This window comes from Panulirus ornatus, chromosome 17 (genome assembly GCF_036320965.1).
Source record: "Panulirus ornatus isolate Po-2019 chromosome 17, ASM3632096v1, whole genome shotgun sequence".
Taxonomy (NCBI): domain Eukaryota; kingdom Metazoa; phylum Arthropoda; class Malacostraca; order Decapoda; family Palinuridae; genus Panulirus; species Panulirus ornatus.
Genome location: NC_092240.1, coordinates 19,886,304 through 19,912,257, shown reverse-complemented (window position 1 = coordinate 19,912,257; position 25,954 = coordinate 19,886,304). Strand labels below are relative to the sequence as shown.

Below are 25,954 nucleotides of genomic sequence, written 5' to 3'. Positions count from 1 at the left end.
TGCGGAAGATGAAAGCCGGCAAGGCAGCAGGTTTGGATGGTATTGCAGTGGAATTTATTAAAAAAGGGGGTGACTGTATTGTTGACTGGTTGGTAAGGTTATTTAATGTATGTATGACTCATCGTGAGGTGCCTGAGGATTGGCGGAATGCGTGCATAGTGCCATTGTACAAAGGCAAAGGGGATAAGAGTGAGTGCTCAAATTACAGAGGTATAAGTTTGTTGAGTATTCCTGGTAAACTATATGGGAGGGTATTGATTGAGAGGGTGAAGGCATGTACAGAGCATCAGATTGGGGAAGAGCAGTGCGGTTTCAGAAGTGGTAGAGGATGTGTGGATCAGGTGTTTGCTTTGAAGAATGTATGTGAGAAATACTTAGAAAAGCAAATGGATTTGTATGTAGCATTTATGGATCTGGAGAAGGCATATGATAGAGTTGATAGAGATGCTCTGTGGAAGGTATTAAGAATATATGGTGTGGGAGGCAAGTTGTTAGAAGCAGTGAAAAGTTTTTATCGAGGATGTAAGGCATGTGTACGTGTAGGAAGAGAGGAAAGTGATTGGTTCTCAGTGAATGTAGGTTTGCGGCAGGGGTGTGTGATGTCTCCATGGTTGTTTAATTTGTTTATGGATGGGGTTGTTAGGGAGGTAAATGCAAGAGTCCTGGAAAGAGGGGCAAGTATGAAGTCTGTTGGGGATGAGAGAGCTTGGGAAGTGAGTCAGTTGTTGTTCGCTGATGATACAGCGCTGGTGGCTGATTCATGTGAGAAACTGCAGAAGCTGGTGACTGAGTTTGGTAAAGTGTGTGGAAGAAGAAAGTTAAGAGTAAATGTGAATAAGAGCAAGGTTATTAGGTACAGTAGGGTTGAGGGTCAAGTCAATTGGGAGGTGAGTTTGAATGGAGAAAAACTGGAGGAAGTGAAGTGTTTTAGATATCTGGGAGTGGATCTGTCAGCGGATGGAACCATGGAAGCGGAAGTGGATCATAGGGTGGGGGAGGGGGCGAAAATTTTGGGAGCCTTGAAAAATGTGTGGAAGTCGAGAACATTATCTCGGAAAGCAAAAATGGGTATGTTTGAAGGAATAGTGGTTCCAACAATGTTGTATGGTTGCGAGGCGTGGGCTATGGATAGAGTTGTGCGCAGGAGGATGGATGTGCTGGAAATGAGATGTTTGAGGACAATGTGTGGTGTGAGGTGGTTTGATCGAGTAAGTAACGTAAGGGTAAGAGAGATGTGTGGAAATAAAAAGAGCGTGGTTGAGAGAGCAGAAGAGGGTGTTTTGAAATGGTTTGGGCACATGGAGAGAATGAGTGAGGAAAGATTGACCAAGAGGATATATGTGTCGGAGGTGGAGGGAACGAGGAGAAGAGGGAGACCAAATTGGAGGTGGAAAGATGGAGTGAAAAAGATTTTGTGTGATCGGGGCCTGAACATGCAGGAGGGTGAAAGGAGGGCAAGGAATAGAGTGAATTGGAGCGATGTGGTATACAGGGGTTGACGTGCTGTCAGTGGATTGAATCAAGGCATGTGAAGCGTCTGGGGTAAACCATGGAAAGCTGTGTAGGTATGTATATTTGCGTGTGTGGACGTGTGTATGTACGTGTGTATGGGGGTTGGGCCATTTCTTTCGTCTGTTTCCTCGCGCTACCTCGCAAACGCGGGAGACAGCGACAAAGTATAAAAAAAAAAAAAAAAAAACTTTGGGTTGCTCTCCTGAACCTAGAATCAACACAGGTACGGACCTGTGGTGTTTTAGGTGGTCATATGGGCCAAATGAAGTTCTTGAGATAAAATACGTAAATATTTCGGGGTGCTCTCCTGAACCTAATATCGACACAGGTATGGACTTGTGTTTTTGGTGGTCATGAGGGCCAAATGAATTTCTTGAGATAAAATACCCAAGTACTTTGGGTTGCTATCCTGAACCTAAAATTGGCACAGGTACAGACCTGTGGTTTTAAAGGGGTTCATGGGGGCCATATGAAGTTCTTGAGATAAAATACCCAAGTAATTTGGGGTGCTTCCTGAACCTAAAATCGACACAGGTATGGAAATGTGGTGTTTTAGGTGATCATGAGGTCCAAATGAAGTTCTTGAAATAAAATACGTAAGTACTTTGGGTTGTTCTACTGAACCTAGAATCAACACAGGTATGGACCTGTGGTATTTTAGATGGTGACAAGGGCTAAATGAAGTTCTTGAGAAAAAATATTTAGATATTTTGGAGTGTTTTCCTGAACCTAAAATTGACACAGGTACAGACCTGTGGTGTTTTTGGTGGTCATGGGGGCCAAATTAAGTTCTTGAGAGAAAATACTGAAGTATTCTGGGTTGTTCACCATAACCTAAAATCGACACAGGTACGGACCTGTGGTGTTTTAAGTGGTCATGAGGTCGGAATGAAGTTCTTGAGATAAAATATCTAAATATTTCGGGGTTCTCTCCTTGTGTTTTAGGTGGTCATAAGAGCCAAATCAAGCTCTTGAGATAAAATACCTAGATATTTCAAGGTGCTAAGTTTTTGGTGGTCATGGGGGGCCGAATAAAGTTCTTGAAATAAAATACATAAGTACTTTGGGTTGCTCTCCTGAACCTAAGATCGACACAGGTACGTATCTCTGGTGTTTAAGGGGGTCATGGGAGCCAAATGAAGTTCTTGAGATAAAATACTCAAGTAATTTTGGGTGCACTCCTGAGCCTAAAATCGACACAGGCACGGACGGACCTGTGGTGTTTTTGGTGGTCTTAGGGGCCGAATGAAGTTCTTGAGATGAAATACTCAAGTACTTTGGGTTGCTGTCCTGAACCTAGAATCAACATAGGTATGGGCCTGTGGTGTTTTAGGTGGTCATAAGGGCCAAAGGAAGTTCTTGAGATGATATACCTAAATATTTCGGGGTGCCCTCCTCAACCTAAAATTGATACAGGTATGGACCTGTGGTGTTTTTGGTGGTCGTGGGGGCCGAATGAAGTTCTTGAGATAAAATACCCAAGTACTCTGGGTTGCTCTCATATACCTAAAATTGACACAGGTACGGACCTGTGGTGTTTAAGGGGGTCATGGGAGCCAAATGAAGTTCTTCAGATAAAATACCCAAGTAATTCACGGTGCTCTCCTGAACCTAAAATCAACACTGGTATGGACCTGTGGTGTTTTAGGTGGTCATAAGGACCGAATGAAGTTCTTGAAATAAAATACCTAAGTACTTTGGGTTGCTCTCCTGAACCTAGAATTAACACAGGTAAGGACCTGTGGTGTCTTAGGTGGTCATAAGGGCCAAATTAAGTTCTTGAGATAAAATACACAAGTAATTTAGGGTGCTGTCCTGAACCTAAAATTGACACAGATACAGAACTGTGGTGTTTTAGGTGGTCATAAGGGCCAAATGAAGTTCTTGAAATATAATACCTAAATATTTCGGGTTGCTCTCCTGAACCTAAAATCGACACAGGTACGGACCTGTGGTGTTTTTGGTGGTCATAGGGGCCGAATGAAGTTCTTTAGATAAAATACCCAAGTACTTTGGGTTGCTCTACTGAACCTAAAATCGACACAGGTACGGACCTGTGGTGTTTAAGTGGGTCATGGGAGCCAAATGAAGTTCTTCACACAAAATACCCAAGTAATTTAGAGTGCTGTCCTGAACCTAAAATCCACACAGGTACGGACCTGTGTGGTTTTTGATGGTCTTGGGGGCCGAATGAAGTTCTTGAGATAAAATACGCAAGTACTTTGGGTTGCTCTCCTGAACCTAAAATTGACACAGGTACGGCCCTGTGATGTTTAAGGGGGTCATGGGGGCCAAATGAATTTCTTAAGATAAAATGCCCAAGTAATTTTCGGTGCTCTCCTGAACCTAAGATTGACACAGGTACGGGCCTGTGGTGTTTAAGGGGTTCACGGGGGCCAAATGGAGTTCTTGAGATAAAATATCCAAGTAATTCGGGATGCTCTCCTTAACCTAAAATTGACACAAGTACGGCGGACCTGTGGTGTTTTATGTGGTCATGAGGTCCGAATGAAGTTCTTGAGATAAATACCTAAGTACTTTGGGTTGCTCTCCTTAACCTAGAATCAACACAGGTACGGACCTTTGGTGTCTTAGGTGGTCATAATGGCCAAATTAAGTTCTTGAAATAAAATACATAAGTAATTTAGGGTGTTGTCCTGAACCTAAAATCGACACAGGGACGGAACTGTGGGGTTTTTGGTGGTCATGGGGGCCGAATGAAGTTCTTCAGATAAAATACCCAAGTACTTTGGGTTGCCCTCCTGAACCTAAAATTGACACAGGTACGGACCTTTGGTGTTTAAGGGGGTCATGTGGGCCAAATGAAGTTCTTGAGATAAAATGCCCAAGTAATTTTTGGTGCTCTCCTGAACCTAAAATCGACATAGGTACAGACCTGTGGTGTTTAAGGGGTTTATTGGGGCCAAATGAAGTTCTTGAAATAAAATACCCAAGTAATTCGGGGTGCTCTCCTGAACCTAAAATCAACACAGGTATGGTCCTTTGGTGTTTTAGGTGGTCATGAGGTCCAAGTGAAGTTTGTGAAATAAAATACCTAAGTACTTTGGGTTGCTCTCCTGAACCTAGAATCAACACCGGTATGGACCTGTGGTGTTTTAGGTGGTCATAACGGCCAAATGAAGTTCATGAGATAAAATACTTAAATATTTCGAGGTGCTCTCCTGAACCTAAAATTGACACAGGTACAGACCTGTGGTGTTTTTGGTGGTCATGAGGGCCGAATGAAGTTCTTGAGATAAAATACCCAAGTACTTTGGGTTGCTCTCCTGAACCTAAAATCGACACAGGTGCGGACCTGTGGTGTTTAAGTGGGTCATGAGAGCCAAATGAAGTTCTTCACACAAAATATCCAAGTAATTTAGAGTGCTGTCCTGAACCTAAAATCAACACAGGTACGGACCTGTGTGGTTTTTGGTGGTCATGGGGGCCGAATGAAGTTCTTCAGATAAAATACCCAATAAGAGCAAGGTTATTAGGTACAGTAGGGTTGAGGGTCAAGTCAATTGGGAGATGAGTTTGAATGGAGAAAAACTGGAGGAAGTAAAGTGTTTTAGATATCTGGGAGTGGATCTGGCAGCGGATGGAACCATGGAAGCGGAAGTGGATCATAGGGTGGGAGAGGGGGCGAAAATTCTGGGAGCCTTGAAGAATGTGTGGAAGTCAACAAAGGCCCCATCCACATCCAGGCCCCACACAACTTTCCATAGTTTACCCTAGACGCTTCACATGCCCTGATTCAATCCACTGACGGCACGTCAACCCTGGTATACCACATCGATCCAATTCACTCTATTCCTTGCCCGCCTTTCACCCTCCTGCATGTTCAGGCCCCGATCACACAAAATCTTTTTCACTCCATCTTTCCACCTCCAATTTGGTCTCCCACTTCTCCTCATTCCCTCCACCTGTGACACATATATCCTCTTGGTCAATCTCTCCTCACTCATTCTCTCTATTTGCCCAAACCATTTCAAAACACCCTCTTCTGCTCTCTCAACCACGCTCTTTTTATTTCCACACATCTCTCTTACCCTTACATTACTTACTCGATCAAACCACCTCATACCACACATTGTCCTCAAACATCTCATTTTCAGCACCTCCACCCTCGTGCGCACAACTCTATCCATAGCCCACGCCTCGCAACCATACAACATTGTTGGAACCACTATTCCTTCAAACATACCCATTTTTGCTTTCCGAGATAATGTTCTCGACTTGCACACATTCTTCAAGGCTCCCAGGATTTTTGCCCCCTCCCCCACCCTATGATTCACTTCCGCTTCCATGGTTCCATCCGCTGCCAGATCCACTCCCAGATATCTAAAACACTTTACTTCCTCCAGTTTTTCTCCATTCAAACTCATCTCCCAATTGACTTGACCCTCAACCCTACTGTACCTAATAACCTTGCTCTTATTCACATTTACTCTTAACTTTCTTCTTTCACACACTTTACCAAACTCAGTCACCAGCTTCTGCAGTTTCTCACATGAATCAGCCCATACATGCACATATTATGTATGTGATTACATATGTCACTGTTATTACTAAGAATCCTTGGCTGTTGTATTGGAAAATCTGTCATTTATTTTGAACTGTTTGTTGTCAAGTGATGTACATGAGAAATTCATCATCAACCCCTTATGGATGTACATTTCAAGCCATTTATCTATAAATCTTTCTTTTAACTTGAAAATCACCCACCCCATTTTCATCTGATGAATCAGTTATATGCAGCTTCTCAGTATTCTTTCTTCCTCAACTTAGGTCAATTATGTGAAAGGGAATGTGAGTTTCCATGGCACTAAAACTGCTTCTTCATTTTGCAGTATATATACTTAGTTGATACATGAAGTAAGACAAGTGACTCCATTCATATTTTCATATTCACACACAAAATGACTCCATTGCACAATTGAATATCTTTCCTCAGGTATATTCATCTAATATATCCATCAGATAAACAATTTACCTGCTGTTTCTTTCCATCTCTATTGTAATTGATCTCTTCTTTTACTTCCAGCCATACTTCCACTATCTCCCAATTTGTGATGGTGTTAAGTTCCTTGAAACGTTGTTACAGATTGAGGAATTGTAAAGCAAGAGTGGTTTACATTCCTTACCAAAATTTGTTCCTATCTTACTAAATATGGAATATATATGAAACATGTCGAGATTACACTCACTTCTCATTTATTTTAGATTATATTTAAGGAAAATTTATCGGAAAATGTGTTGATGAGGGCTTGAGTTGGAGGATCATGGCTGTTTAATCTGTTTATAGAGAGGGTGGTAAGGGAAGCAAATGTATGGGTCTCGTATGCTTGATAGGGGGATGCATAAGAGGTAAGCCAGTTGCTGTCTGCCTTTGACTCAAATTTCATGGCTGACTTGTGTGAGAAGCTACAGAAGCAGGTCTCTTAAGTAATGTGTGAAAGGAGGGAGTTGAAAGTTGATATAAATAAAAGTAAGGGAATGAGCTTTAGCAGGAGATTGAGACAAGTTGGGTTGAGTATGAGTCTGACTGGGGAAAACTTAAAGGAATTCGAGTGTCTTGGGTACCTTGGAGTGGACATGATGTTAGACAGAACTATGGGAGCTGAAATAAATCATAGGATAGGTGAGGGAGCAAAGGTCCTGGGTGGATTGAGGAGTTTATGGAGAGAGAGAGAGGTTTCCATCTGTGAGGCTAAAGGTTGCCTCAGTGGTAATTCACGGGGTGGAATTTGTGTGGGCTTTGAATGTGATAGAATGGAAGAGGGTAGAAGTGTTAGAAATGAAATGCTTTTGGACAGTATGAAATGTTGGGATGGTTGATTGTGTAAAGAATGACAGTGGAGAGATGGGTTAGTAAATGGAGTATGATTGAGAGAGCTTACCTTATGCAGAAGATGAGCAAAAGGATACTGATAAAGAGAACAAACAATTCAGAAGTGGAGGGAGCAATGGGATGGGGAAGGCTTATAAGGAGTGCTGGAAGGTTGGACTGTAAGAGGATTTGGGTAATTGGGGCTTGAACATGATGGATATTAGAGGTATGCACATGATAAAGAGAACTTTGATGATATAGTATACAAGGGGCAGCATACTCTTGGTGGGCTGAACCAGGGCACATGAAGTTGTCAGGGGAAACCATGAAAAGATCTGTGGGTCTTGGTTGTGGTTAGGGGGCTCCAGTTTTCGTGCATTATACGTGACTTTGATGATATAGTATACAAGGGGCAGCATACTGTCGGTGGGTTGAACCAGGGCACATGAAGTGGTCAGGGGAAACCATGAAAAGGTCTGTGGGTCTTGGTTGTGGTTAGGGGGCTCCAATTTTGGTGCATTGTACATGACATTTGGAGAGTGGATGTGAGCAAATGAGGCCATTCTTTGTCTGTTTCTGGTACCACCATGCTAATGCAGGAATTAGCCAACAAGTATGAACATAAAGGAATACAAGGAAATTACCAAACATACATAATGATTTTGCTATATGTTTCTTGAGAAATATCATCGCAAAAGTTGCACCTGATTGATATATTTTTATAATGATGACATTGGGAACGTCCTTTTTTAGAAATTTATGTTTATATATGTGTGTATGAGTGGATGGGCCTTTCTTCAACTGTTTCCTGGGGCTACCTCGCTGAAGTGGGAAACAGCGATTATGTATGTATAATAGCATTGGGAACATGAGCTTCTGGTTTTGCATGGATTTTTTGGGTCATATGCCAAATCGAAACTTGAAAAATGTACAGGAAATAGTTCAAAAGTATCTTGAATTCCTACTTACCATTGTCTTGAGAGATAGACTTGAAATTGAATGTAAATTGAAATTGCATTTTCATGACCTATTTAGTATAGCCCATTCCTTAAGAGATTACTCCACTTATAGCTCATGAGACATGTGCATATTCATAATAACTAGGCATAGTTAGCTTGGCTTTATTCAGTTATTGTGTATGCAGAGCTGGTAAGTGTCATGTCCTGTCTCTAGTCCAAGGTAACCTTCCTTGTATTTGTAAAGTGGTGCTATCCTACCCTAAAAGAAATGGGAGCTGTTATATTTTCCAGTTTCTATCTAAATTTGAGACATCCTGTTGCTAAGCATGGTAAGGCCTTAAGGATTTTGATAGATTCCATGTTAGCACATAGGCAGTATGACTATGACATTTTATATAATTTTTCAGTATGCTGTATTTCTCTTTTTATCATTTAAAGTAATTTTATGAAAAAAGGATGACACAGACCACACATTATTGTATCCTGTGGCTCTTCAAAATAGATTTTGATGTTTTAGTAACTACTGCATAAATTTCTCTTTAATAGGATGGAATGCATTATGTTCAAATTATTGACCCGGGTATCAGTGCTGCAGAGCCTCCTCATACGTACCCACCCTGGGATGAAGGCATCAACTTCAACATTTTTGTTGCTAACTCGTCCAATTTACCATTCATTGGCAAGGTAAGATATCTGAAAAACACCTTGCCTTCACTTCACATAAAAAAAAGAGGGTCACCTCATACGTTTATGTCTTTAACTGCATCCTATGATATACTGTTTATAGTCATTCACTTTAGTAATGTCCTTTTATAAAATGTTATGTACTGTATAATTCTTGAAGGATTTTCTTTTGTTTGCTTTCTCTGCCTGGCTCGTGGTCCATATATGATAGTCCTGTGATTATGCAAAGGAATTCAGACAGCAGCAGAACACAGGGTTCTTTCAAGGCTGTTTGTAATGGTAAAAAAGATTAGAAATATATGAATTTGTGTGGTAAGAGCAATGAAGGGATGTGGATGATTCAAAGAGAAATACCTGTAAACTCTTCTGCCGTGGACATGAAGGGATGTATTTATCAAGTCTCCTTTTAAACATGTATATATGGTGCAGCTTTCAGTACTCCGTATATAACATTCAAGTTGATGAAAAAGTATTTTCCCTCATTTGAAGTAAAATGTTTGCCCACAAATTTGTCTCTGTGACTCTAAGTGAATTCAGACAAATCTAATCTTGATTATCTTAAATCAAGATATATCATAGCCTTTGTTAATTTTCAGTACCTCTGTAGTGATCACCTCCGAACCTTCTCTTTTCCAATCCAAATAGATATTATGCATTTAGCCAGCTCTCTTAGAATCCATTTCTCAATCCAGGAATCATATTAGTAGCTTGCTGTTTTACTCAATCCACTTTGTCTATGTCTTTATTTGATTAGGATGAACAAATCGAAACATAACATGCTAGGTGATGATGCACCAGTTGCTTGTAAAAGAAAATGATAATTTTTGTTAAGTTAAATTTGAAAGCCTTATCTCTGAATTCAAGATGTTTCTCATTCTTTTTGATGCTTATAAATGCACTACTTACATGGCTTTAGTTTGTGGAAGATTATGAAAGTAAGATTTTTCCTCATGAAACTTTTGTAGCTCAACAGAATTCATACTGCAGCTCACCTTCTCAGTTTTCCTACTGATATTTAAAGCTTTGTTCTCACTGATATGAAAATTCATATACCCCCTGTGAGCCCAGTCCATCAGTTGGTCTATGCCAGATTGAAGCGTACATTCAGTTTCCATTGTAGATTTATTCATTAGCTTAAGAGTCTCTACAGATTTTGATATCTTACAATGTAGTCCATTATCAGTATCTTTCATGAATATCCCATATGGTTAAAAGAATAAGAACACTTCACATGCATTAACTTTGTCTTACAGAAGGTAATTTCTGTTTCTAAATGTTTGGACAGAAGTTGGAGTCAATTGGGGAGTGCTCATCCTCATGTAAGGCTTAGGCTGGGGTGTCTAAGTCTGAGTGGATGTAAGTAGTATGAGAAGAAAGGGGAGATGTTTGAGGAGAGGAACCTGGATATTCTATCTCTGAGTGAGTAGCTAAGCTTTAGGGGAGTGCTATAGGGATAAAGTCTGGGGTTAGTAATCAAGCAAGAGCTAAGGAAGGGGCAATATTTCTGCTGAGGAGGAGTTATGGGAATGTGAACAAGCATAAGGAAAGGAGCACCAGCCTAAAGGGTGTGAAACTGAAAGTGGATTATGAGAGCTGGGCGATTATTAGTGCTTATGCACCTGGTATTAAGAGGATCAAGAAAGAGAGGGAGATGTTTTGGAAAGGGCTGAGTGACTGTGGTGGCAGTTTTGATGTGAGGGATCAAGTGTTAGTGAAAGGTGTTTTGAATGTGAGAGTGGTTAATGTGGCATGGGTACCCAGTATTAAAAAGGAAAATGTTGAGCAGCTTGTGGAGTTCTGTGATGAAAAAGGACTGAGACACATAAGTATATATGGGTGGGTGGGGAAGATGGGTAAGTGGGCATTATTGTATTATGTAATAATTAAGTGATGTGCTAAAGAGAAAATCGTAAGTTATAAGACGCTGAGAGGGACAGCTGGTAGAGGTAAGGATAAGGTGTGCTGAGGCTTTAGGAAAAGAGCAAATGATATGGTTGGGAAGAGGGTGGTGAAAGTGAATGAGCTTGGAAAAGAGGCTTGTGTGAATATCAGGAGAGATTGAGTGTAGAATGACAAAAGATGAGAGTAAATGAAGCTAAGGGAATGGGTGAGGAAACTAGGGGTATTCAAGGAAGAAGTTCATACATGTGCCAGAGAAGTGTATGGCATGCAGAAAGTGGGAGTGGGCATGTGAGAAAGGGTGGGTTGTGGGATAAGGAAGTTAAGTTGTGTTACTTGCCAGGGAAAAGTGCATGTGATTAGATGTGAAAGAGAAAATGGCAGTATGCCAAAAGGGAGGTGCAGGAACTGAAAAAGAGGGCAAATGAGAATTTGGTTGAGAGCATCAGCATACTTCAAGAAGGTTAAGATGATGACTTAGAAGGAGAGTGGCCAAAAAATAAGAGAACACGTGAGAGCATCAGTGAATGAGGCAGATGGGGAAGTGGTAACAGAAAGAGATGAAGGGAAAGGAAATGGAGTAAGTATTTGGAAGGACTGTCAAACATATTCATTGATAGGATGGAAGATAGAGGGTATGTTGGATGTGTAAGTATGCTAAGGGAGGGAGTCATGGTAAATGGTTTGGTGAAAAGAGAAGAGATGGTGAAAACCTTGCATAAGATGAAGTGCAGTAAAGCAGTTGGAGTGGATGAAATTGTAGTTAAATTTTCTAAGAAAAGGGGTGACTGTGTTGTTGATTGGTTAGTTAGGATTTACATTATATGTTTGGAACATGGTGAGGTGCATGAGGATTGATGGAATGCCTTTCTTGTATCATTTTGTAAAAGCAAGGGGATAAAAGTGAATGTTCGAATCACAGATGTATAAGTTTGTTGAGTATATCTGGAAAGTTTTATGGGAGAATGAAATTTGTGAGGATACTGTCATGTACAGGGTGTCTGAGTGGGGAGGAACACTGTAGGTAGTTTTAGGACTGGCAGAGGATGTGTAGGTCATTAGTTTGCTTTAAAGAATTTATGTTGCATTTATGGATTTGGAGAAAGCATAATGTTCATAGAGATGCTTTGTGGTGGGCGTTATGAATTCAGGGATTCCTTGCCAACTGTTGGTGTATGTTCTTGGAGGACCCCATGGTTAGCAAATATGCATTTGGTGTGTGACTAGGCTTTTAGGAAATGGGGGTTAAAGGAAGTGACCCATGAGAGACATACCATAAGTCTTCTCATGAATACTTAAGAATTAGAAATCTGCATGTTTTACCTCAGAAAGAGTATGATAATTCTACCACGTTATAAGAAGTACAAAACTGAACAGGAAAGGAATAAAGAAATAATTCTGTATAGATGATGGAGTACATCACCCTTAATGCTAAGCATTTGGCCTTTGTACTCCGACAAAGCAGCTAGCATGCTATGCCACACAGAATACTACCTCATTTTCTTTATGGTTCATACTGTTGATTTACTAACACCAAAATGCCTCCCATCAGAAACTGCACTTTCACCATGAGCAAGATGATGATATAAGTTCACTTTTTGCTCTAAAGACATCTTTTGCCCTTTCCTCGTTGGAGTAGCACAATGCTCATCACAAGCTTTATCCTTAGAGGCCATATCTGAGGGCACAAAGCAGCAAATAAGTTGTAGTTATCAGGAGTTTGTGATATATCAAGATTACTCATGGAGCTCCACACTTAGTGAGAATCACAATAAGTTGAAACATTGCAGCCAGAGCACAGGCAGTGATGCTTGAGTGATGCAGTTATCTCACTCATGCATTGCTTTATGCATCTTCCCACCACTACTGTGCTGGATCTTACTCAGCATGACTAGAAGTAATCTGCAACCATCATAATACTCACCTAGCAGGCAGAGAAAAGTACCTTGGATATTCAGAACTGTATACCACATTTGGTAGAATGGTATACATTATCCTAAGCTTGATTATTCAGAACCTTAGTTGATAATACCATGGTTGGTTATTCAGAACCTTAGTTGATAATACCATGGTAAGCATGGGAAATCTGTATATAGTGTGAGAGAAAGGCTGCTAAAAGAAGTGAGTTTTTTATCTGTAGAACAAGTCATATTTGTAAGTAGGGTGAGTGGTTCCAGGTGAAGGTAGGTTTGTGGAAGAGGTGTGTAATGTCATCATGGACGTTTGATGTTTCTGGATGGAGTAGTGAGAGGGGCAAATGGGAGGACTTTGGGTAGAGTGGCAGGTCTTCAGTCTTCTGGGGTTTCAGGAGACAAGGGAGATTGGCCAGTTATTGTTTGCTGATGACACGACTCTGGATGTAGATTTGAGTGAAAAACTACAGATATTAGTTTCCAAGTTTGGGAGTGCAGTTAAAAAGAGTAAGTTATGAATAAATGTGAAAAATATCAAAATTATTAAATTCAACAGTGTTAACAGGTTAACTAGAGTGAAAGTTTGAATGGAGTGGACTTTGAGGAAGTGGAGTGATTTAGATACTTGGGAGTGGATATGGAGGAATGGAGCCATCAGAGCTGAAGTGAGCCATAGGCTGGGTTAGGGTCCTGGGTGCATTGAGGGATTTGTGAAAGAGAGGTCGCAATCTGTAATGGCAAAGATGGGTATGTTTGAAGGTATAGTAGTCCAAATGGTTTTGTATGGGTACATGATATGGGCCTGATATGAGAAAGTATAGAAAAGAGTGAATGCGTTGGAAATTGTTTGAGGATGAAATATGGTGTGAGGAGAGAAATGTGATGGTTAACAGGAGTATGTATGAGAGGTGCTGAGGAGAGTTTACTGAGATGGTTTGGACCAACAATGTGATGGATATCTTGTACTTTGCTGCTGTGGATGTGCATTATCCAATTTTTACACTTCCATAGGTGCGCATGTAGATGCAGATGTGGTTATATAGGAACAAGCCATTTGTGTCTGATTCCCCTCATAAACTACATTTTGTATATTATCATTGAAATGTTGCTTTTTCGCTTGATAAGGAACAATTATATAGAGTAATTTACTGTATTCAGCTGGCATCATGCCATTTACATTTAAGCTATTCATTAAAAATGATTTTTTGGTAAATATTTTCATTTTGTAAGAGTTTAAGCTGCAGTGATCATTGTAGTGTTCCTTGGGTGCAGGACAAGGACCCCTACTTGTAATACATATTCTCTTCTTCCACCTTTGTTGAGAGGTTAAAGGTTTTTAAAATAGCCTTTTCCACTTATTTTTTGATACCACTTTCATGTATTGGAAGTTTATGCTTGAGGAACAACAGCTTTTTTACTTTGTCACATCTTAATCTTTTCCTTTTTCATCATAAATCACACCTTTGGCAAGTAACAGTTCACTGGGCCCACTTTTTTTGGAGGACAGGCAAAGTAGATTTTAGCTAATTTACTGAAAATAGGATTGCCTTTCATTTTCATTTTTCTCCAAGACAAACAATTTTCTTGTCCAAACCTGTTCTCCTTGTGGTAGTGCTTTGTCATTTGTGTCGAACATTTTATTGACTTTAGTTCAGCTTCATCACTACTAGAAACTAGGCATGCATTTATGGAATCAGTGATGGATTTGCCAGTTTTGCATGTCGTAGCTGTTACCTTGTTTTACTCTCATTTTGTGGGCAGCTTGTCGTAACTGTATGGGGTTTGATCCCTCTCGTCAGTATCATCACAGTGATGACTAACTACTACGTGTTCACAGTTAGTGGCATTAAAAGATGAGAAGAATTTCCACTTATATCATGTAAAAATCATTAGGTCTCTTTAATAACTCACCTTGCATACTTTCTTTCATGGTTCTCTTACCTTGGTTTGCTTCTGAGCCATCACTTCTGGTTATAAATGTCTTCAAGAGAAACAAAATGATTTACCTTTCATATTTTGGAATATGCAGCATACAGACTTAATGGCTCTTTTAAGTAATTATTCTTTTCATCATATGTGATGTACTACTCCATGTTGTAGTTACATCAGGTCATGAAACCTGGACAGGTCATGGCATCATTTTTTCAAGTTCATCTTGAACTATTGTAGAATGGTTGAGTTGTGTTGCAATCCTTCAACATTTACATTTAATTTGACAAACTACTTTTTGTGAAGTTAGTTCACCTCTAATGACAAGTTGTAGTTTGTGGGGACTATATTAGATATTTTGTCACTCGAGAGAAAACATGCTTTGTTCATGTATGCTCTAGAATCATGCAGTACAGATTGAATAAAGTCTTTATGGATATTTTCTTTCTCTAGCATCAAAACAAACTGCTCAGAAATGTATTCTCCTGAGTTATGTTACTATAAAGTTTGTACACGAAGCACCAAGTTGGTTCTTTCACATACCTTCTTTATAGCATGACTAGTTAAACTAAGCAATGACACTCCAGCTGATGTGTCCAGCTAAGCATCTATGTGAAACATAACTTAATATATTTAACTGATTCAGAAATGCTCTTAACTTTCTCTTAATTGGAGATATATATATCACAGCTTGTGAGACATGTATAAAACTACATTGCTCTGTGTTTTGGTATGCTTTCAGTCACTGGTGCATGAAGCCTAGATCTTCGGCATGACTGAATGGCAGTTCATCTAAATTATCATTTCAGAAATGAGGTAATCCAGTACATTCGATTCTGAATTACCTGTGTCCCAAAATTTTACTTTTACAAAGCATTTTTCAAGTGTTGGTTGCTTCACTGTATAATTCATCTTTGCAGTAGAGTAAGTGAACCTTTTGATTTTTCAATCTTCTTTATCTTGTCAACTATTCTGTCAAGCATTTTTTTCATGGTTTATCTTATTCATGGATTGCAAATTACTAAATTAGAGGTATCTTGTTCTTTTATTGAATAATTTGTCTTGCAAAGACAACACTGTGCAACTTCTTTTGATGGACAAGAAAAGTATTCCTGCACTAGTTTATGACTCCATAATTTTCAAACTATAGATAAAAACTCTCACTTATTAGAATTAAAGCATTCATTGTGAAGTCGTTGAACGTCTGATGTTACAGTAACACCTGCAGTAACAATAACATTTTTCTGAATCACTTTTCTTTCATAGCTTTTTCACATCCATCAGTATTAACAGATTATTTTGGTTATGATGCAATACTAATGAAATTCTAGTATCTTATCCCTTGACAGTGTTATGCAAGACGAGATATATTAACTGTACATACATTGGCTGATAAAGGGCTTGTTGTCACTCATATCACCTTTACTGCAAAACACTGCTAGTGTTAAGTTGAACTTCACATACTGGAATTATAAACCAAGACTATCTCTTTTTGAATACAGAGTATAGTACTACTACTACTGCTCTTCCAATGCAAAGTGAGAGAGTCAGGGAGAGTGGTTTGGTGAAGAGAGAAAAGGTGGGGAAAGCCTTGCGGAAAATGAAATGTAGCAAGGTTGCGGAAGAGGATGGTATTGCAGTTGAATTTATTGAGAAAGCAGGTAACTGTGTCGCTGATTGATTGGTAAGGATATTCAGTATATGTATGGATCATGGTGAAATGCAGAATGCATTGTACAAAGGCAAAGGGGATAAGGGTGTTTTCAAACTACAAAGGCATAAGTTTGTTGAGTATTCCCAGAAAATTCTATGGGAGGGTATTGATTGAGAGGGTGAAGGCATGTACAGAGAATCAGATTGGGGAGGAGCAGTGTAGAATACCACAAACTTGTTTAGAAGTTAATAGAGTGACACTGACACCCCATTGTTTTGTCTGCTGCAGTGAATAGTACTTCCCATACCCCACATCCGTCATGATGCCACAGTCAAGAATTTGGATATTTTATGTAAGTCACATATCAAAAGAAAAATTTTGGAACAGAAAACAACTTAGCAATTTTTTATCATAATTTTGATCATCCTGAAGGCTGCCATTATCCAAGGTGCTGCCATCACTGAAACTTGTGAAATCAAAAATGTTGAAAGAAAATCATCTTCAGTGCATTATGTCACATTTTGTATAAGTTTTCATAGCTGTCCTATCATTAATTACATGCCATGAATTCTCATTATCAAACATTAAAAGAAATGACTTTTTGGCAATTACCTACTTCCTTTTTCCTGTGCTCTGTCTAAATCCATAGTTACTACTTATACTTTCCTCTTTTTCTTTGCATAAAGATTTCGTCTAAATGTCATTTCTTCTTGAACCCACTTTATTTTTCACCAACAATGGCTTCGCTAATTCTTTTATGCAGTCAGTCATTGTCTTAAGATATGATTACCATCTGTTCTAAGAAGTCTAAAAAAATAATTTCCTACCTTTCTGTATTGTATGTTGATTTACCTTGTCATCTGAGACCAACGTGGCTGTTCACACCTCCACCTTCATACATAAAATGTTTCCACCATATCTGATCACAGATCATTTGTGTGATACCATCTGAAAATTTCTTACCAAGCTGAATACTGAATACATAGCCCACTCCTCTCTTGTTTGCGTTTTATTGTATATCTTTGTGATTAAATGTTAAGCATAATGTATTAGATTTTAGTAAGACCAGATGGAATAGGAAGAGAAGTGTGGAGAGAAGTGAATTGTGGATGGTATAGTGAGGTTGGACTACACAAAATATCTGTGAATGTGAAGAATGAGGTACTGAGATTAATATGGTCAAGGGGAAAAGCTGTATGTGGAGAAACTTTTCATCTTTCACCTATTCCTAATCTCTCTGCCTTTAGGAGTCAAGTTTATGAACACCATAGAAGCTCTGATTAATTTCATACTTTTTCTCATACCCCATTTTCTTTCACCTGGGATTCTTGTGATTTGGGCATGATTTGTTTGTTTCATGTCTCATTATAAGTAAAGCTTTATAATGGTCACCATAATTCAGGAGGATAATTTCTTGTTGCATGGTGATGTTTTGAAGTTGTTTATGTGAAGGTTACCAAGCATAGAATATGTAAGAATTCATGATTGACTGCTTAATGTGTATGCTCTTTTGTTTATTTGTTTTTTTACACAAAACTTTATGAGAGAACCTAATTATGTTTCTTTTTCCCCCTTAATGGTCTGCCACTGGGTGTCAGAATGTACAAAGTACATTAAAAACTGCATTTTTAATGTTTTGATTTGGGGAAGCTTATTTAAACCTTGCTTTGTCTTTTCCTGCTTCCTTACTTCTTAAACATCATTATTCTAACAATTTCACATGATCTGATTTTAGGTGTGGAATCCAGAGGCCACTGTCTGGCCTGATTTTACCCACCCTCTTGCTGGTTACTACTGGGGTCGCCAGTTGATGCGGTACCACAACCAAATAGCAGTGGATGGAGCTTGGATTGTGAGTATTACAGCTCAGTCAATAGAGAAATTTTTTCCCATTCATCATTAAACACCTTCTAAGGCCTAAGGAAGTATTCAGGTATGAATACAAATACTGGAGAAAACAGGGAAGAAGACTTACAAGGTGGAAAATAAAGAATATGAAAGCTTTCCAGAAACTGTTTCAATAAATCACACTTGAACATGTTTATTGTATGTTTCATAAAGGCCACCAAGCTCATATGATTTTTTTGTGGACCTCTCATGCAGCAATTTTGATAGCAGTATCAGGTAATGAATTATCATAGCTGCAGCATGGATTTGTTGATTTAAAAATATCACTGGAGTAAGATGATTATGTAGTATAAACTTGCTTTGCTGCATAATATTACATGGCTAGGCACATTTATATCATTCATTGTGGCAAAGCTCTTTAAGTTGCAAGTTCTCCATCCATCTGCAGTTTTCTTATATGTCACATTAGCAGGAAGCAGGCCTCTCACCAATCATTGTGTGTCTTTCCTGGTGTCAGTCACAGTTAGAACGTAGATAACTTCAACATGCATCACTCTGAAGAGTTTTTTCCTGGCTCTTTAACCCTTTCATCTTATTTGTTAAAGATAGAGTGCTCTAGTAGGCTCTCTGCAGTCTGTGAAGGGTGTTTTGGACATGGGAAAAATTTTTTATCAGGAATTGATAGAAACGTGTAAGTGTTTTCTCAGTTGAATCAGAAAGTGTCTACCATATAGTCACTGCTGTTTACCCCTCCAAGCAAAGAAAAATTACCAGAGATGAGAATGTTGAATGTTGACAAAACAAGCTTGTATTGATGAGCAGGAGGGAAGTTGGCTCATGGAATAAAGGGTACCAAAGATAGGTCTGCTTTATTATTTTATTTAAATGAAGTTGATCTGCATTTGAAACCTACGTTAATTTATCATGTACTGTTTAAAAGTTAAGACCATGATGAAGAAGGTAGTACTGGTTTGGCTGGTGATGCCAGTGGTTAGTGACCAATTTAATTCCATTAATTGAGTACCTACCTATGAGTACCTGCGAGATTTTGGCAGAATGGCAGGTTAATTACGTAGCACTCACTGCATGTCTTGCTAGTCAAATTATACTGATTCTCTCCTTCACCACACTTCTTGCATAGATATCAATCTAGGGTTTATCAGGTATTGACTTCTACCTTGAGTCTAGATATAGAGTTCTCATCTCTGAAAAACCACTTCTTTGATACCTCTTGACAAGGGTATTTATAAACCAAGTCATATATCTCTACATCAAGAAACTGATGTTCAATATTACTACCAATGTCAGTGCTGGGGAAATAGCCAGTTCCAAGAAAAATATGAAGAAATTTAACATCAGAAGGGCTTTGGATCTGTTGATGAATCTTGGCAACAAACTCTACTTTCTTTGTTGAAAGAATATTTATCCCAAGTCTATCTTTCTTAACTGACTGTTTCAAAGAAGATAGGTATGACAAATTGCATTGTAAGCTTCATTTATGCAATCCCAGGTGAGGGTTTTCAAGACCTGGCAGAGGAGGATCTAAGTTGGGGTACTAGCAAAGCATTCAGAGGTCAGGAAGAAGGAGGAATTTAAGCAAACAGATAGCAAAAGATAAAAGAATTGGAAGACTTGTAATGTTAACATAAGAGGCCTTATCATGTTTTTAAGTACACTGAGAAAGACCCGCATCAACACATCCTTAATACATGCAATATGGCTTGGGCATAGATGCCTTGGTAAATATTTTCTATTAACTGAGGCTGGTGTGTATATATCACTTATTCTTGGGGATAGGGGAGAAAGAATACTTCCCATGCATTCCTCACGTGTCGTAGAAGGTGACTAAAAGGGACAGGAGCGGGGGGCTGGAAACCCTCCCCTCCTTGTATTTTAACTTTCTAAAAGGGGAAACAGAAGAAGGAGTCACGCGGAGAGTGCTCATCCTCCTCGAAGGCTCAGATTGGGGTGTCTAAATGTGTGTGGATGTAACCAAGATGAGAAAAAAAGAGAGATAGGTAGTATGTTTGAGGAAAGGAACCTGGATGTTTTGGCTCTTAGTGAAACGAAGGTCAAGGGTAAAGGCGAAGAGGGGTTTGGGAATGTATTGGGAGTGAAATCAGGGGTTAGTGAGAGGACAAGAGCAAGGGAAGGAGTAGCACTACTACTGAAACAGGAGTGGTGGGAGTATGTGATGGAGTGTAAGAAAGTAAACTCTAGATTGATATGGGTAAAACTGAAAGTGGATGGAGAGAGATGGGTGATTATTGGTGCATATGCACCTGGGCATGAGAAGAAAGATCATGAGAGGCAAGTGTTTTGGGAGCAGCTGCGTGAGTGTGTCAGTAGTTTTGATGCCCGAGACCGGGTTTTAGTGATGAGTGATTTGAATGCAAAGGTGAGTAATGTGGCAGTTGAGGGAATAATTGGTGTACATGGGGTGTTCAGTGTTGTAAATGGAAATGGTGAAGAGCTTGTAGATTTATGTGCTGAAAAAGGACTGGTGATTGGGAATACCTGGTTTAAAAAGAGAGATATACATAAGTATACGTATGTAAGTAGGAGAGATGGCCAGAGAGCGTTATTGGATTACGTGTTAATTGACAGGCATGCAAAAGAGAGACTTTTGGATGTTAATGTGCTGAGAGGTGCAACTGGAGGGATGTTTGATCATTATCTTGTGGAGGCGAAGGTGAAGATTTGTAGAGGTTTTCAGAAAAGAAGAGAGAATGCTGGGGTGAAAAGAGTGGCGAGAGTAAGTGAGCTTGGGAAGGAGACTTGTGTGAGGAAGTACCGAGAGAGACTGAGTACAGAATGGAAAAAGGTGGGAACAAAGGACATAAGGGGAGTTGGGGAGGAATGGGATGTATTTAGGGAAGCAGTGATGGCTTGCGCAAAAGATGCTTGTGGCGTGAGAAGCGTGGGAGGTGGGCAGATTAGAAAGGGTAGTGAGTGGTGGGATGAAGAAGTAAGTGTATTAGTGAAACAGAAGAGAGAGGCATTTGGATGATTTTTGCAGGGAAAAAATGCAAATGAGTGGGAGATGTATAAAAGAAAGAGGCAGGAGTTCAAGAAAAAGGTGCAAGAGGTGAAAAAGAGGGCAAATGAGAGTTGGGGTGAGAGAGTATCATTAAATTTTAGGGAGAATAAAAAGATGTTTTGGAAGGAGGTAGATAATGTGCGTAAAATGAGGGAACAAATGGGAATTTCAGTGAAGTTGGCTAATGGGGAGTTGATAACAAGTAGTGGTGATGTGGGAAGGAGATGGAGTGAGTATTTTGAAGGTTTGTTGAATATGTTTGATGATAGAGTGGCAGATATAGGGTGTTTTGGTCGAGGTGGTGTGCAAAGTGAGAGGTTTAGGGAGAATGATTTGGTGAGCAGAGAAGAGGCAGTAAAAACTTTTTAGAAGATGAAAGCAGGAAAGGCAGCGAGTTTGGATGGTATTGCAGTCAAATTTATTAAGAATGAGGGTGACTGTATTGTTGACTGGTTGGTAAGGTTATTTATTGTATGTATGACTCATGGTGAGGTGCCTGAGGATTGGCAAAATGCTTGCATAGTGCCATTGTACAAAGGCAAAGGGGATAAAAGTGAGTGCTCAAATTACAGAGGTATAAGTTTGTTGAGTATTCCTGGGAAATTATATGGGAGGGTATTGATTGAGAGGGTGAAGGCATGTACAGAGCATTAGATTGGGGAAGAGCAGTGTGGTTTCAGAAGTGGTAGAGGATGTGTGGATCAGATGTTTACTTTGAAGAATGTATATGAGAAATACTTAGAAAAGCAAATGGATTTGTATGTTGCATTTATGGATCTGGAGAAGGCATATGATAGAGTTGATAGAGATGCTATGTGGAAGGTATTAAGAATATATGGTGTTGGAGGCTAGTTGTTAGAAGCAGTGAAAAGTTTTTATCGAGGATGTAAGGCATGTGTATGTGTAGGAAGAGAGGAAAGTGATTGGTTCTCAGTGAATGTAGGTTTGCGGCAGGGGTGTGTGATGTCTCCATGGATGTTTAATTTGTTTATGGATGGGGTTGTTAGGGAGGTGAATGCAAGAGTTTTAGAAAGATGGGCAAGTATGGAGTCTGTTGTGGATGAAAGAGCTTGGGAAGTGAGTCAGTTGTTGTTCGCTGATGATACAGCACTGGTGGCTGATTCATGTGAGAAACTGCAGAAGCTGGTGACTGAGTTTGGTAAAGTGTGTGAAAGAAGAAAGCTGAGAGTAAATGTAAATAAGAGCAAGATTGTTAGGTACAGTAGGTTCGAGGGACAAGTCAACTGGGAGGTAAGTTTGAATGGAGAAAAACTAAAGGAAGTGAAGTGTTATAGATATCTGGGAGTGGATTTGGCAGCAGATGGAACCATGGAAGCGGAAGTGAATCATAGGGTGGGGGAGGGGGCAAAAGTTCTGGGAGCATTGAAGAATGTGTGGAAGTCGAGAACATTATCTCGGAAAGCAAAAATGGGTATGTTTGAAGGAATAGTGGTTCCAACAATGTTGTATGGTTGCGAGGCGTGGGCTATGGATAGAACTGTGCGGAGGAGGGTGGATGTGCTGGAAATGAGATGTTTGAGGACAATATGTGGTGTGAGGTGGTTTGATCGAGTAAGTAATAATAGGGTTAGAGAGATGTGTGGTAATAAAAAGAGTGTGGTTGAGAGAGCAGAAGAGGGTGTTTTGAAATGGTTTGGTCACATGGAGAGAAAGAGTGAGGAGAGATTGACCAAAAGGATATATGTGTCAGAGATGGAGGGAACGAGGAGAAGTGGGAGACCAAATTGGAGGTGGAAAGATGGAGTGAAAAAGATTTTGAGTGATCGGGGCCTGAACATGCAGGAGGGTGAAAGGCGTGCAAGGAATAGAGTGAATTGGAATGATGTTGTATACTGGGGTTGATGTGCTGTCAATGGATTGAATCAGGACATGTGAAGCGTCTTGGGTAAACAATGGAAAGTTCTGTGGGGCCTGGATGTGGAAAGGGAGCTGTGGTTTCGGTGCATTATACATGACAGCTGGAGACTGAGTGTGAGCTAATATGGCCTTTGTTGTCTTTTCCTAGCGCTACCTCGCGTACATGTGGGGGAGGGGGTTGTTATTTCATGTGTGGCGGGATGGCGATGGGAATGATCATTATAAAGGCAGACAGTATGAATTATGTACATGTGTATATATGTATATGTCTGTGTATGTGTATATACGTATACGTTGAGATGTATGGGTATGTATATTTGTGTGTGTGAACGTGTATGTATATACATGTGTATGGGGGTGGGTTGGGCCATTTCTTTCTTCTGTTTCCTTGCGCTACCTCGCAAACGCATGAGACAGCGACAAAGCAAAATATAATAATAATAATATATATATATGTGTGTATTTGAGTGGATGGGTCATTCTTTTTCTGTTTTATGGCACTACCTTGCTGATGTGGGAGACAGCAATTAGGTATAATGAAATAAATGAAATGATGATAATAGATATTTCATGTATGCATGATTTTCTCTCTCTCTCTGTCTTTCAGACGGGGATGCAGAAAGACATAGACACAATACACAAATGGACAGAAGTGAACCTGATGGAATTTGATAAGGATAGATTTAAGTGAAACAGAGCTCAAGGGTAAAGTGGGAGAATGGCTTGGAAATGTCTTAGGTAAAGTTTGGGGTTGATATGAGTGCAAATGCTAGGGAGGGGGTAGCACTACTGCTGAAGCAGGAGATGTAGGATTGTGTGAGATTTAAGGGAAAAGAGCACCAGACTGATATGGGTAAAAATGAAAGTGAATTGCAAGAGATGGGTAATTATTAGTGCCTACGCAGCTGGTTATGAGAAGATAGATACGAAGGAATACAGATGAATTCAAACAGCAACCGACCATTGGATCCCTTCAAAGCTGTTTGTATGGTGGAAGATATGAGAAACTCACAGATCAGTGTGGTAAAAGTTAGAAGGCATACAGATAGTTTAAGGAGAATAATGTAAGTCATGGACTTAGGCAAAGTATTCATGAAGTCCATTCTTAAACATATCTATAATACTGCTTTCAACCACTCTGATTAGCAGATAGTTCCATATGCTAACAATTCTCTTGAAGAAAAGTACTTCGCCACATTCAAGGTAAAATATTTGCCCATGAGTGTGTATCCATTACTTCAAGTAAAATCAGATGAATCAAGTCTTAAGTAACTTGATAGATCAACATTATCAAAATCTTTGTTAATTTTGAATACTTTTGGTGGCTTACCACACAGCCATCACTAACCCTTCTGATACCCAGGCATGTAGTACTGTTGATATACCTCCCTGGTCTGTGGATGCCTACCAATTACTGCCTTCTTGATGTTGCGAAATGGCATAACTACAAGTGAGGGTTTTGCTCAGAGAAGTCAGATTTGCGCTTGTAAAAGGCATGCTTTTAAGGTGGAATCCTCACTTGCGTGTCACCTCTCACATGTCCAGCCAGCCATCCCTCAAAGAGTTTGGCTAACCATACAACAATTTTTTAGGATTCAACTTTCATTCATACAGTGAGGAAAAATATGGATGTATGATATCATAGATGGGGCATGGGGATACAGGTTTAATAGTTGGGTACAATAGTTTTTCTGAATAGTTTTGTTTCACTGTCCTTTGGCATATGCCTTTGAGAGCTGAATAGGAGAACTGCCAGTGAGGATTCTGTTTCAAAAATGTGCTCCTCGCAAGTTCAGAAATGATCTTTATGTGGCTTTTTAGTCATACAGTATAAGAATGGGTTGGAATCATATAATGTATTGGAAATACTTTGTTCACATTGTAAATTATTATGCTTACCAGTTGAATCTACATAACAGGTCATAACTACTGCATACCTTTTCCATTACAGGATATGAATGAACCTTCAAACTTCTGGTCTGGTAGCATTAATGGCTGTGAGAAGAACAACTTGGAGCATCCACCTTTCTTGCCAGAGGTGTATGGTGGTCTCCTGTACTATCACACACTTTGTATGGGTGCCAGGCAGCACTTAGGGAGACACTACAATCTTCACAATCTCTATGGATTTACAGAAACCATTGCTACTAATGTGTGAGTAATTGTATGACCTTGTTTGATTATCATTTTTCCAAGATGTTTATCATACTGTCTAGTTTTAATTCATGGGCTACCCAGGGTTGAGAGCATAGGTCTGAATCCTGGTTGCAGCAGTTGGTCCACAATCATTCCAGCTGTTCATCCTCCTTTATGGGTTTATCAGTAAGATGGGTACCTGGCTCAGGCTAGGGGGACTGGAAATCCTCCCCTCCCGTTTATAATTTCCAGAAAGAATAGTTTTCCAAAAAAAAGAGAAAGAGATGGGCCAAGTGAGGATATACCATCTAAGGCTCACTCCTCTGTTCTTAATGCTACTTCGCTAACGAGGGATAAGGCCAATATGTATAAAAAATATATATATATATATATATATATATATATATATATATATATATATATATTATGTATTTATTTATTTCTCTATTTTGCTTTGCTGCTGTCTCCTGCATTAGCGAGGTAGCGCAAGGAAACAGACGAAAGAATGGCCCAACCCACCCACATACACATGTATATACATACACATCCACACACGCAAATATACATACCCATACATCTCAACGTATACATATATATGTGCACACAGACATATACATATATACACATGTACATAATTCATACTGTCTGCCTTTATTCATTCTCATCACC

General features: G+C 39.5%; 1 protein-coding gene across 5 annotated transcripts in view; it reads left to right on the top strand.

Moving 5' to 3' along the window:
* LOC139754602 (lysosomal alpha-glucosidase-like) overlaps nt 1-25,954 on the top strand; it is a 328,644-nt gene that overhangs the window by 245,346 nt on the left and 57,344 nt on the right. For all 5 annotated transcript variants that reach the window (XM_071672033.1, XM_071672031.1, XM_071672035.1 and 2 more), the window contains exons 11-13: nt 8,851-8,988; nt 18,119-18,235; nt 25,101-25,303. In XM_071672033.1, the coding sequence (XP_071528134.1) occupies nt 8,851-8,988; nt 18,119-18,235; nt 25,101-25,303 (458 nt within the window). The remainder of the gene's footprint in view (nt 1-8,850; nt 8,989-18,118; nt 18,236-25,100; nt 25,304-25,954) is intronic.